Raw genomic sequence first — 14,633 nt, 5'->3', positions numbered from 1 at the left:
ACTGTTTATTTTGATATTTGTATATGAAACCTGATTTATTAATTGCACAAACTGATCAAATTAAGTCAAATTAAACCTGCAACTCCTTGCTAGAAAACTATAAGTAAGATGAAAAACACAGTAATTGACTTGATGAGAAAGATCAGTGAGGAGAAGGATGTACTGGGTCTGAGAGAAGAAGAGTTGGGAGATGAGACCATACTGCTGGGTAAAGAATCCCAAGAGCACATTTAGTGTCCTTATCCACTACTCATTCACCATTTCCTTGGCACTTTTTATGGCTTCATAAACCAGTGATATCTTTATTGTAACTAAGGCTAGCTCCTAGCACAGATTCAAGGAATAACTGTTACCATGGAAACCTGCGATATATACCCTAAGTAAGCAAATAATGGGTCACATTACTAATTCTCTGGCTTGCCTTGTCACAAGTTTGGCATCTCTCTTTCTCTCTGCAGTTTTATGGCTGTGTCTCTTCATCAAACATTCACTATGAACTGCACCTGTTGTTAAAGATGCACTACACCTGGGCTTAAAGTTATGATACACTACTGTACTCTAACACATTGAGAGTCAGTACTGCACATATGCATAATACACAAACTTTACAGGCATACATGGGGGGGGGGGGGGGTACGTGCTTAATGCAAATTTATGTGCTGTGGCAGTGATGATATGTACACAGTTAGCATCTGATGATAAAGTGATATTCTGATCAGGTTTCAATTAAATTAAACTGATTGTCTTTATGGTCTATTCTCACTAGATGCTCGCATTACATTTCATTGTTAAAAAAAAAAAAAAAATCCTTTCTCTACTATGTCAAAGAATGAGATATGAAAGTTTGATGGAAGAAGGGCATTGATGCATATGTGTCCATAGATATGGCTAGATGCACTTCGCACATTGATTGTGCCAGGAAACTGATTTACTGTAAAAGAGGACATTTTCGGATGAGTAATTTCAGTGAGAGGAGATAAATTTCACATGTTTTTAATTCTGCAGAATCAAAATATTAGGTAATATGACAATATACAACAAGCAAAATTTTTCTTTTTTTTCCTTTTTTTCACCATAGATTCATGTCCTGTAAAAAACGCGAAGAATTTCACTTTTACAGTACCACATAGCCCTACCTCGGTATGAAGCAAAAACATTCGGTAGACTAATCACAGAAATCTTGTCTTATCAAACTTATTTTGCCAAATTTACACTGTAATGTAGATTCAAGAATTCTTGCATAGGATATGATGAATCTTCAGTGTCCTGACTGTATTGTATGATACTGATGACTGACTTTTAGCCAAATGTACAATAATATACCCAATTTCATTAGCTATTATTTGTGATAATGGAATCTACTGCAAGGGTATGATGTTATCCTTAATCATGTGTAATACAGGGCATACTCAGCTTATATATGTTGTACATTCATATTTGTTTGATACTGTATACGCTAAATATCTTGCGAGGTTTTTATTTTCGCTAATTTTGCGAGTCAGGTGCCATTTGCAAATTTCAAAATATGAAAATATTAATTCTGATCCCGACATGAATGTGACATGCATGCATACATTTCTCTGTTCAGTGTTGTGCTCCACAATTGCAAATTTAACCATTTGCGAAAAATTAGACTTGCTAAATCTATAGCGTATGCAGTATTTGATGCAGCTTCAAGCCATCATTTCATACGGTGATATAGCTCTGATATCTCAGCTCTCAATTCACTTTCATGCATTAGCATTTATCATGAATAAATATCATGGAGGCAGTCTGGAGAATAAAAGGTTTCATTTACAGCCAAATTATTATTTTTTTTTTTCATTTCAGCTTTTTTCTTTTTTTTTTAACTCTCCAATAATTTACCCTGCATGGCATGTGTAAATGTTGGCAAATAGAATTGAATTCTGCACCACGATGCAAAACCTAATAACTCTTGTGTGTGAATACTGATGTGGTAGAAGAAGTGAAAGAAAAAGAAGTAGAAAACACACACACACACACACACACACACACACACACAAACTCTTCTCTTGTATGACCACAATGGCAGTGATAATATGATCCTATTGTTTCCTTGTCCCTCTGTCAATAAGACAGTAATCCTCCCCATGTTTGCACACCTAATGGTATTGACCCAGGAGATAAGTCTGTCCAAGTGAATGATTCTTAGTTTTTCTTGCTTGTCACATTGTCACAAGAGGTGTAACATTATGTGGACCTGTGCTTGTGCTGTAGAGGTGATCTATAACACTAGCAGCAGTACACTGGATATAGGTAACTTACTAAAAGTTAGTGTTTGTTTTATAAGATTAACAGATCATATCATGGGTTACAATGTATCTCTCACAGAGATACTATTCAATAATGCATTTATTACCATGACATCAGATTCTTATGCAGTGAAGTTTGACATCTTGTTATACAAAGAGAGCTAGAATTAGCATTGGACATCCAAGCAGGTGTTTGTTTTTGAATTTGCTAAAATGTATCACTTATATAATCAACTTTGTTTCTAGTAAAAACATGTAAGGCTGTGTCTTTTAGGCAGAACAGTGAATTTAGGACCATTTTTTTTGTGATGAGTAACCTACTGAAATTCTTTTAAAGCGTATTCACAGTGCTGATAGTAATAGCATATCACTATATGTATTTATAATATTAACTGTTGTCATTTTAATATTGAATATGTTGTCTTACTGAAGTATCAATGAAAGCAAAAATATGGTCTAGAAAAAGCACTAATATCTCAATTTTAGCTTTGTTGTAAGCCACCAAATTTTAACAGCAGGTAGAGATAAACTTTAAAAGTTTGAGTTGGTCAACCCAAATGACTTATATTGGTCCATTACAAAGAATCTTTATCTGCAACTTTTTATGGGTTTTGAGCTGGGCAGTCACAATTGTACTGACCAGTTGTCAACATATAGTCATAGAAACTTTGTCAGCATAGAGATGCAGAAGCTGATAGTTCATCTCCCCCCCCCTTTTTTTTCATTTTGCAATCAAAACTCTGTTTCTCCCATTAGCATTGTCGTGCATGTGTCTGAACCCTCTGAGCATTTCTTCTCTGAGATGAGAGAGGCACATTCTGCATTTACATTATAAGAACACACTGTCATGAATAATTCAGCTCTCTTCAAAAATGTAATATCTGACTGATGCAGATTTATCAAAATTTAATGTCTAGAATCCCTCACAGAGTAGAGTGCTCATGTCATTTTAGACATTATTTGTTTCATATAATGAATCTACCTCTATCATGCATTGTGCAATATAAAGTCAATGTTGAATATTTGAATGTCTAAGCCATGCATTGATATGCTGCTTACCTTCTTACAACACAATTGAACATCATTGCTCAATATGTTTATTTTCTTCTGCAATCACTAAATAATTCTTGAAAATAATGTTTAAAACAAGATGAACCTGCCTAATTTTCAAAAACTTAGAGATTCAAAGAACACTGAGGAAAATTACAGTTTTTGAGTGACTTCATGTGCACATAAAAATGAAAAGAAATTATTGCTGCTTGCTGTTAGATAAAACATGATTTTAAGTATCTGTGCAATAATGTAACAGAAGCCTTTATTCACAGATATATATGTTCCAGAAGTGAACAGCTTAACATATGAAAAAAAAAGAATCAATTCACATTAACATTGGCTGTCATGCTGATTAATATATCTACTGTAGGCAAATACAATTGAAGATATCTCTCTTTATATTTTTTCTTTCACTGTCAACTCGAAAGAAAACAAAAAATTATCAGTTTCAACAAGTGATATAATTTGTGGGATAATTAGATTGCAGTCTTTGTTCCATTTTATATCTATTAGTAATTATTTCTGGCTCTGATGTGCAGTTTTTATGCACTTCATTTTTTTTTTCTGTGTGTGATTCAAAATGATTAGATTTGAATGACCAACTTTAATGTGCCTGTTGATATTACTGAAGATTTCAAAATTGTGTATAAAAGCTTTGGTTCCAATATCCACAAATTATGCTTATTATTTTTTTTTTTACATATCTGAAAAAGTCTGATGGCAAAAAGATAATCATTTAATCAGTAACTGACAGAGCTTAACTGTGCACATATATTTTCAAATGCTTGTGATTACAGCTTGCTTAAAAGAAAAAGAAAAACAGACATAATTGTCAATTTTTTTAAGAGAAGCAACTCCAGTTCTGGCACAACCTTGGGAAATGATAATATCACAACTAATCTGAGGCTCATGATCAACAGCAAAATTGCTGAATTACTGAATTGATTTATTAGGAGTTGTGACATTCTTGAGAGAAGATGGGAGGATGTAAACCAATAAGCAGACATGCCCGACCTTGGTTCCTGCATGTGTTATTTTTTGAAAGTAATTAAATTTTGAACTGAGCCAATGAAATTGGATTACAGGAAATAGGACAAAAATACCCATTCTCTTCATCCCTCCGTGTTCCAAATCCCTCCATACTAATGGTTTGGTCCATGACAATGTTAAGAAAGGAAAAAAAAAGAAGTGAAGAGAGTTTTCAAATGTGTATGTCTCTTCATGATAAAATTTTGTGGAAAAGAAAGCAATTCATTAATTCTTATTTGCCTTGGTTTAATTGTATCCTTTGTGGGTTTCCGATTTGCATGTGAATAGGCCAAGACAGGTGGTGGAAGGGAGAATAACCCCCATGGCTGTTCTGACCTTTGCTTCCACCCCCCATGGAATTGACAGACCACTCCTCTACCTTCCTCCCTCTTTCCCTCTCTCTCCTTCACCCTTTACTACCAAGCACTAAAATGCTATCCACACATGGCCAGCTTCTTTAGCTCTCTCTCCTTGTCTCTCTCTGCTCACCACAATAACAACCTCTACACGTCCCATTGCTCCTTGTTTGGTACTAAGTAACACTGTCAGGCCACAGATTTTCGATATCGCTGAACAAGCCAAGAGTTGAACACATAGTAGGTCTTTTTATCAATTTCAGTGTAGAGTGCAATTCCATAATGCAACAGGATCAGGAAAGAGAGAGGGAGGGGGGAGAATGAGCCAAACATATCAAGTTGGTAATCAGATTTGGATTGTCTTTCTCTCTCTCTTTCTCTCCAGCTCTCACTAAGTGTATCTCTATGGTAACTGTATTTATGAGCAGTGATGTGTAACATCTCATCATATTGCCTGCAGTATAGATGTTTTGTCTAAATTGTCATATGTAAGTGTGTATTCATCATGTCTAGTGCCTGCTATTTTTTAATTTATAGTTTTATTGATTCTGTGGCATTTGTCCAATCATAACTTACTGTTTAATCTTTTGTCAAAGAGATATTTTGTTGTGTTGAATTAGCAAATGTGCAGTAATGACTCTTTGGATGATTGTGCTTATGTTTGTTTTGCAATTTTTTTTGTTGATAAGCCTTGTTCTGTGTTGTAACAATTTCGGACCATGTTGACTTGGTGATGAACTATGATGTTTATAGCACTGAATGTTTCATCTTTTCATTCTAGTAAGTGGTAGCATGATAGAATGTGAATGTGTAATCATTTTGATAAATTTCATAGATTTTGTTAAAGGGATGGTACAGTATTGGTGGAGATGAGAATTGGGCTTTTAACTTTTTGCGAGATACCAAGATAACACTTATGATATAGTACAGAGCATACCATTTTAAGAGGAATTCAGAGTTTATTTGATGAAAATCGGGTTTGGAATGACTGAAACATCCAAAAACAAAGTAAAACAAAGCGATCGTAATAAAGTTTGGGTCCCACACTTTATTAGAATCGCTCTTTTTTGGATATCTCAGCCATTTCAAAACCAATTTTCATCAAATAGACGTTGAATTCCTCATAGAATTACATGCTTTTTCATATTTCATAAGAGGTTTCTCATTATCTCACCAAAAAATGTTAGAAACCTGAAATTTGGTCTCAACCAAAACTGTACGATCCCTTTAAATGTTGCCAAATTCTTTTGTTTGTACCATTTTGCTACTCTATTCACTCATTTTCTTTACCATGGGGACTTGCAAATCTAAAACTTTTTTTTTTTCAAGCTTGAATGTTTTGTGTTTATCAAAAAGCTGAATATGTTGGTGCCTCCTGATAGCCTGGAGCTTTTATTTGATTTTCATCTCCTCAGTGCCCTCATCAGCCCCTTCTCATCAACCTTCCACCCCAACATGGCTCCTCCCATCACTCGTAGATCACAATAAAAGAAAATTACCTCTAAGCTCAGGGGTGCATTAAGGCTCATAAAACTCATTGCACCTTCCCAATCATGTGCAATATAGAATAGATGGGAAAGTGAAGGTAAAGGAGATAAAAAGAAGAAGACAGATCTCAATGTTTAATTATGAACAGAGTGGTTAGTTGTTAGGCCCATATTCTTTCATTGCATTGCCCATATGTGTACGTGTGACCAAACTAATGCCCAATGTACCAATGCCTTAAGCAGCACATAAAGCATTTCTTTATCTTTTAAAGACTTTCCTTTTAGTTCTTAATGTGTTATGGGTTAAGGTGTTTCATTTTGTTTTGTGTGGTTTTTTTTTTTACTAACTGCCAGCATTCATTTCAATAGAGGTGAAAAAAGAAATAATTTTGATGATAGATGAAGCAGACTGCAAGAATATTACCTTAGCATGCCATCAACACTTGACCACAAATCTTGTGGAATGTTGTGGTTGATGATGAAGTTTATTAAAAGAATAGTGACTAGATACACTTTGTTCATGCTTTGGAACTGATTTGGCAAAGGGTGTCTCAAGTGCATATATAGGTGTCAACTATACATTTAAAAGGGTGACCAGACAGTACCTCTGTTCTGACATGTCGGAAGAATTAAAACTAACAGTCATCAGTAATGGCCATTAAATTTGAATTGAATTCCATGATCCATGACTTCCATGTGTTCTCTGTGACCCTCTGCCCTTATCAATGTATTAAACATGATAGTTGCTTTATTGAAAGTATTATTTCAGTGTTATCATGCCCACCAAATAGATGTTAGCACCAATGTGCTATCTTCAATTTTCTGTAATTGTGTCTTTCTGGTAATATGCAATTTGATTTATTTACAGTGTTAGTGGGATGAGATGAAAATGTTGAAATCATTATTGTTTGAATTAGATGCATTTGGATTAGAAGCATACTGTATACGTTGTTATTTTCGCGTACAGATATTTTCGCGAATAACAAGGTCATAGACATTTTTGCGCGATGTTGTTTTCGCGAATCGACGCCGACGCTAACGTTAATGCCCTATTAACACAGTGCATGGAGACATTTTTGCATGCTGTTAAATTCGCAATCCAACTGTGATTCGCGGAATTCGCGAAAATAACAGCTTATACAGTAAATTGTAGTATAGATGTGTAGACTTTATTTCCTGTCTCTAGTTGCTTCTATTCTTTAATTGATGTATAAGTGATCTATAGCATGTTTTGTCTCTTCGTATATATTTTTTTGTAAGCCTTTGATACTAATATTTTGTATTCATGTATGATGCACACAATATCATTGCATTTTGTTTGTTTGTTTTTTGTTCATTTCAAGCATGCTTGTTTTCAAAAAGTTTTATTCAATATTTCAAAAACTATATATATTTTTTTACAACTCTGTTGATGAAAACATGTGGCATACATGTATCACTATGTGAACTGTTTTGTTATGCATTAATTTCAAAGAACATCATTATAAATCTAATTTCTGTTAAACATTGCAACAGATGGCATATGTATCGTTAGTATAGCTGTGTTTTTGTGTTTCCTCTCTCTCTCTCTCTCTCTTTCTTTCTCTGTTTATGTTTCCAAAATATTATACCTTGCAGTATTCTAGCATGAGAGATGTGTTAGTTTGTCTCTTTATATGTTTGCTGTGGTGATAAATGTTTGCAGTATTTTAATATTGGTTTTCTTCTTTTTTTTGTAAATACAACCCTTTAATGTTTTACAGGCAAAAGGTTTTAAGTCAGATTGTCTTCCAATTTTTCGTCAGTTTGTCATTGCTATTTCAAAAAGATATGTTTTTATAGTGACTAAATTGTTCTGGTTTGTCTTACGGGCTTCAATGATAATTTCTGGCCATTGATATTATCCTAAATGTTCATTCTTGTAGTTCTGTTGTGCCTGCTGTCTTTCTGTGTATCCCCATTTTTTAAACTATTTTTTTATTCACTAACAGTCAAATGAGAACTGTTGCAAAGTCTACTGGATGCATTATCAAGTATTAGGGCATGAACAACCGTGAATCTGGCATTCTTTGGTTTTCTGTCAAGTAGTGTGCTATTTCTTGTCTTGATGCTGTTCATGTTTTATTTTGCATCAGGCTGTATTAAAAGATCGCTTTCAAAGCTCTGCCTTTCAGAGAAAGACCAGAATGTAAAGAACAGGGGGAATTCCTCTGACCATGATATCGTGATATCTGGAGCTTTTGTTCCTGAACTCCATGGAATGATGCAGCAGCTAGAGTTCTTTAGAATGCAGCCAAGCCAAAGGATGAAATTATAAATAGGGTGGTCATGGTGGAAGCTTCCTTTATTTTTTTAATGTCCTCTCCTCTCTACTTCATCTCTCAGTTTGCTACCAACCCCTAGCTTCTCATTCTTAGCTCTACTCAAGGACAATAGTTTGAGATGAATTTAGATGTGAGATATCTGCCTTCGTCATGTGAATGTGTGATATGTGCTTTATGTGTCTAAGGGTGTGCTATGTGTTTGTATGAGAGTGTGTGTTTGAATGGGATTGTGTGTTTGTAGAGAGTGTGTGTTGTATGCACTACACTCTGCGATGATGAAGTCTATTAGTATTAATGGTATACTAGCAGCACCCGTGGAAATCCACGGGTCTGAGGGGTTTTATTTTTTTTTCTCATAATACGATTTTGCACATTTTTATTGAAGAAATAAAAAGAAAAGTCTTCTCATTCTTTCGTTAATTGTGCTGTCTTCTAAATGACCACCCTTCCCAGAAATTTTATAATACATTTTTGTAGTATATGCCAGGCGATCCGGTCCATTGGTAGGGATCATTCCCGCCACTACTTGCTTTTATTATAGAACTTGAGTTTTGAGGGGTTATTTGCACCCGTTGAAGTCCAACAGTTGTCTTGTTGCCCCTCACCCCTCCCCCCCCCCCCCCCTCACGCACACACACATTTCCACCTCCGCAGGGTAGAAAACAAAAACATTCAGGGAAAAATTACCAAAAACGCAAATGAGATTCCCCGAAAGTTCTGCCCACAGGTTGTTCCCGTCGAAACGGGAAGATATTAACACTATGACTTTGATTACCCCCTGCTCTTGCATCCACGCGGGCACCCGCGGGAATCCACGGCTGGTCTCAAGGCCTCGGTTTGTTTTGTGTTTTTTTTTTTTCATGTTACTTTTCCCCACGTTATGAGAGAAAAATAAGATATTTTCGTCTTCATAATTTTGCTCCCTCCTTGTTGTTTTTAATCACCAAAACTTGGCTTGATATATCATATTAATATAGAACTACATCTGCTTCAGATTGTACATTATCATATTAATATTAGGCCTACAATTATTGCTCCTATTATTGTTATTATTATATCATTATTATCATTATCCTCATCATTATTATTATTATTATTATTATCATCATTGTTATTATTTGGGGAGGGGGAGATCATAGTCATCAGGTTTAATAGGCACCCGTGGGAGTAGGTTCTCACGACCTCGTATTTTTTTCTTTAATATTTTCCCATGTTATGGAAGAAAGAAGAATATATACATCACTGCATTCGTCTTCATTTGCTCCCTCTTTTTTTTGTCACCAAAACTTGGTTTGATAGACCATAGAACCACACATTCTATTTCCACTTGCAATTTTAAAAATAGGCGGTCGGCAAAGCGAGGTTTTCCTCTACGTCCGCTCATCTTATGAATATGTATGATTACAGCAGCTCTGCAGTAAACGAATGGACACAGCTGCGCGTGTAATCTGATATGTAAGGGTACGATCGGCAAATACTTAGCCGCGTCCTAAACAGTCTGCGTACAATGACACCGGACTTGAGAGCAAACGGCGAGCAAACTAAATGACGTACCTGAGCTGCATATAGTATTCTGCAGTTGTGCAAAATACAATTACATAACCAACGTTCGTTGTTTTCATTTGGGGACGCCAATAATGGCGAACTGTACGTAAATGCCCTTGTAGTCCATATCACGCACACACAGATTCGTGTAACCATCGTCAATACATTCAGTACACGTAACAGGCGGAGGCAAAGGTACATCACAGAACTATAATTACACACAGTGTAGAGTGTGTATAGAGTTCTGCGAGGTACATTGTGTCATAGAGATGTATCGCATTGTGTGTGTGCGTGCGCGTCCGCCGGAAGATGTCAGAGATTTCGCTGCACCATCATCTTTAGTATCCCCCAGTGTCTCTGCAAGCTAAAAGATGGAAGATCGAGAAAGCAGGAGGCCAGCGCAGGTTCCGTGAATATTGAAACGCTCGGCTCTTTCGTCACGCACAAAAATGCATTATGCATGTAGCTAATTAATTTTTCTTTTTCGTCCTCGACGTCGACACGGAGGCGGAGAGGGGACGAAACCCACGCCATTCGATGTAGGATACTCTCCTGCGGCCGACGGCACCGGTCGCAACTGCCCGGAGCCGACGGCTCGGGAGGAGATAGAGAAACCAGCAACGCCGAAATAAAACAGGAAATACATAAGGCCGCGACAACAACAACAACTTCGAGTATTATAGTATAGGATAGTTTGTTGATATATTCTGATCTACCTACCAGGAGTAGCTTGTTCACTCACTAATTAAACTGTGTATTTTTTTCCAGAATTTTAATATAAAAAATCCTTCTAATTCAAAATTATTGCTTGCTTTGTATATTTGATAGTATTTCATAATTTGAACAAATTTTATCATTAATTAACATTTGTAAATGTTGTGAAACATTTTTGTACTTTCCATTTATAAAATGGTAAATAAGATTAACATCAACATCCCACATATGACTCTGAATATAAGAATGCTTAAAAAGGTGTTTTTGGGGGGATTTCCATGTTTGTGGTAAACTCCTGCAAGCTTTGAAAAAGCAGCACTGTCTGTAAATGATTTTTATTTAAACTATATTATAACAATATTTGATCATAATGTTCATCAAAATTTCATAGTATTACTTTGATTGCAATCTAGTTTTCAATCTCAAATGCTCTTTCTTATTCATACCCATAATGCTTTGTTTTTCCTTCATCAGTCCAGAAGAGAATAATTTCAGTTAACATCTACTACTAAGTTACTGAAGTGATTGACTTTTAATCTTTCATAAAAGTGTGTTCTCATGTTGTGATATAAACCATTCTTCATATAGATAGCACTATATGAAATACCATTTCCTAATGGCTGAACCCCCCTCCCTTAAAAGAAATATTAATTACAGTACACTGAAGACCAAAGCTTTCTAAACTACCATGCATTCCCAATTTTGTGAATATTCTTGATAGTATTTTTATGTGGTAAAAAGTATATCAATTTTTAATGGTCTCTGTGGACCATACATGTATATTTTTGTTTGTTTCAATTAGCCTATTCTTGCAGAGGTTAAATAAGATTACTCCCCTACCCCCCCTCCCCCCCCCCCCCCCCCGTGATTCTCTCTCTCTGTCTCTCTATTCCCGTTCCCGTTTAACATTACCTCTTGTCTACTTCACTGTCAAATGTGTGAAAAACGTGTCTCAAAGCAAGCTGTAAGTTTTTATGCAAGTTCAGAAGATTTCGTGGCATTGATATTGTAACATTGTAAAGACACATGATGCAGCAATAATGCACTTTGTTTGAAATTGTACAAGTTTCTGCTGTGCTCTTATAGGAATTTTACTTGCGTGTAGTAACTGTTGCTATTTATGTTCATGCAGCATTCTTTGTTATATCATCGTGTCATAAATACAGTTATATTTATCATCTGTGGTAAGTACTCTGTTGTGTTTCCATGGTTATCTGTTATTTTTGTTCAGTAGAATCCAGTCACAGCAGAGAGACACTGACTTTGACCAGATTGATATAAGTTGAAAGGATCACAACTCACAAGGAAAACACCACCAAGAGCATACTGGTAGTTCAGCCACTGTCTCGGGCAAGACAAGGGAGTGTTCCTGCCTCCATCACTCTTGGTGCAGAACCGTCTCTCTACACTGACTACTGTTACTACTGGAGATTATCAGGTGAGTTTTGGATTGGTGTCTGGGAAGGTTTCTTGAGCAGTGGGTATGGAGAGATGCTACAAAGTGGAAGCAAAGAGTAATATAGGATTAGGATTAAAGGATACGATCAAGAAAGAGATTGAGAGAGGAATGGACATTTTGTCAGATAATGACAAATAACAAGATGAAAAGTTCACCCTGTAGTGGGAAAAGCATGATTGTGCCACAATAATGTATGTAGAGAATCATAATTTTAAGTGACTGATGATGATAGAACCCTGTAGTGTGAATAGATGTTGATATACTGGCTATGAAAACTACTGAAAGGAATCAAAGCATTTAGAAGAGAGGGATGATGATGATTAATGTAAACAAAGTGGAGAAAAAGAAATACAAAGCAGACATATATATTACTGATGATTAATGTAAACAAAGTAGAGAAAATGAAATATAAAGCAGACATATATATTACTTATTTCACAGTGACACAAATTCTTCATTACTATGTAAAATAAAAAGTTAGGAGGGTAGACCATGGATGTGAGGCCTCCTTCATCCAACTGAGAATCCAACAAGGCATACAACTAAGAGCAGTTGATATTTAGAAACAGGCAGATTTAGGTTGAGAGAGTAGGCTGAAGAACAAATAGATAATATTGCTTGATTTAATAAGGGATTAGATTTCATACAGGTTTAACAAAATTCTTTGCTATAAGCTTGTGGATGATCACACTGAGGCTATGATATGGGTTTTTAAAATAGTCCTCAATTCATAAATATTCATAGATGATCTGATTTGAGAAAGGAAATAAGGATTTCTGTTAAGCCGAGTTAAAATGAGTTAACTCATATTCTGTTCATGATTATTTCATGGGAAGTATAAAACTGTCGAAATGAATGGAGAAAAAAAAATTGAGGATCCTACCAGAGAGAGAGGGGGGGGGGGGGGAGATGGGGAGGTACAGAACAGGGGAAAATTGAAATGTGTTTGAGAAAATGTGGGAGAAGTAGTTCATAGGGTAGCAGAGGGGGAGAGTGACTGGGGACCATCCAGGACACTTTGGGGTTCGGAGACCAAGTTTGGTTGGTGGAGTGTGAGCAGTGGTGGGAAGAGCTTTGCTTGGGTCAATTACTTCTTCCAATAAATGGCATTCTCTGTTGAGCAGCACGTGGGCAAACAATTATTCCTTCTCCACCTTTGTCTCCTGGCACGTGTATCCTCCACCAGGCTCGTGCGCCTCCTCATTATGCACGAATGACAAACAGAGCTCTGTAGCCATTCACGATGCAGATGCATACATTAGTCAACCATGACTGACTTGGCGAGTGAGGGGCGGAGTCTCAAACTGGGCTTCTATCCCCTTCTTTCTTTCTCTTTTGTGTTGCAGTGTTGTTAAGGGAAGGGTGAGTGACAGCCAGTTTTGTGGTGTTGTGATTGTCAAGACAGGACAAGAGAAAGAGAGAGAGAAGGGAAAAAAACAGGGATGGGGTTAGAGGAATGAAAAATAGAAGCAAAAAAGGCCTGTCGCGTGTTGTGGCAGTGCTTTGTTTCGAACGACTCTCTTGTTCAGTCTTGCGTTGCATGTACTATGTATACTAGCAATACCCCCTCTGTACTGTATCAAGTAATATGCATGTGTGCCTGTGTGTATATGTTGTTGTGTGAGTAAGTGTGTGTGTGTGTGTATGTCTGTGTGTGTTTTATGTCGCACTCTGTTCTCAGGACCTTTTTCCTTTATTCAAAGCCCTGCTTTTACACAGATCAACTGCCCCTGCTTGGCTTTGGGCCAATGCTCTGCTTTTTCTCCTTCTCTCTCTTCGATGGATGGCGCGTGTGCATGTGCGTGTATTGTACCTACTAGCCTGACTTTCAGCCTGCTATGGTAACAAGTGCCGGACTCGCTAGGGACCAGTGTGCTATAGAGCCCATCCACACGTCATCTTTACAAAGAGTCTGTCGGAAGCCCATTATCTTACCTGACTACCTGAGGGTGATACTACGCCGACTGCCAGAGGCCTCCTGACACCAGTTAGATTCCACCCATCTCCTACTTCCAAAGTTTGGAGATCGCATCACTTTCTTGGGATAATTTTCCTCTACCAGTCTGGGGCTTATTTGTTTATCAGATTTTCATAGAATTGAAGAAAGTTCATGGAATCCTTTGTTCTGGTCCTCTCATTCTGGATGTTTAAATCTGCTGTGTAAAAACAACAGGTTTGGGATCATCATCTTGGACTTCTTTGTACTGTTCTTCTTACTCCTTACCGACTGAGGTTTGAATCAACCGTGAACATTGCGATTTTTAACCGGGTGCAGCGTCCTTCGGCCATATCCGTCGATATGGATGCAGGATTCTGTGCAGTTGATAACGATTTTGATCACTTTCTGTCTAAGGTAAGCTGTGCTGGAAGATCAATGTTATTTTTCTTCTCTAGCACCACCCGCATTATGTAAC

General features: G+C 36.7%; 2 protein-coding genes across 4 annotated transcripts in view; both read left to right on the top strand.

The window, feature by feature from the left end:
- Positions 1 to 14,633, top strand: part of LOC139742036 (cytochrome c oxidase assembly factor 1 homolog) — a 425,467-nt gene that overhangs the window by 206,956 nt on the left and 203,878 nt on the right. The window lies entirely within an intron of this gene.
- Positions 1 to 14,633, top strand: part of LOC139742052 (TOX high mobility group box family member 4-like) — a 193,553-nt gene that overhangs the window by 64,493 nt on the left and 114,427 nt on the right. The window contains exon 3 of one of the 3 annotated variants that reach the window (XM_071652612.1): positions 11,995 to 12,198. Coding sequence is in view for 1 of the 3 variants with exons in the window: in XM_071652611.1 (XP_071508712.1) it covers positions 14,519 to 14,572 (54 nt within the window). In the remaining 2 variants the exon portion in view is untranslated. Of the gene's footprint in view, positions 1 to 11,991; positions 12,199 to 13,905; positions 14,573 to 14,633 lie in introns of those variants that run through there. The other 2 variants (XM_071652613.1, XM_071652611.1) reach the window with 2 other exon arrangements.

The sequence above is a fragment of the Diadema antillarum genome, unplaced genomic scaffold, assembly GCF_040938485.1.
Source record: "Diadema antillarum isolate AM-2024a unplaced genomic scaffold, OU_Dant_1.0 seq00000975_RagTag, whole genome shotgun sequence".
Taxonomy (NCBI): domain Eukaryota; kingdom Metazoa; phylum Echinodermata; class Echinoidea; order Diadematoida; family Diadematidae; genus Diadema; species Diadema antillarum.
This window is presented reverse-complemented; position numbering and strand designations above follow the sequence as displayed.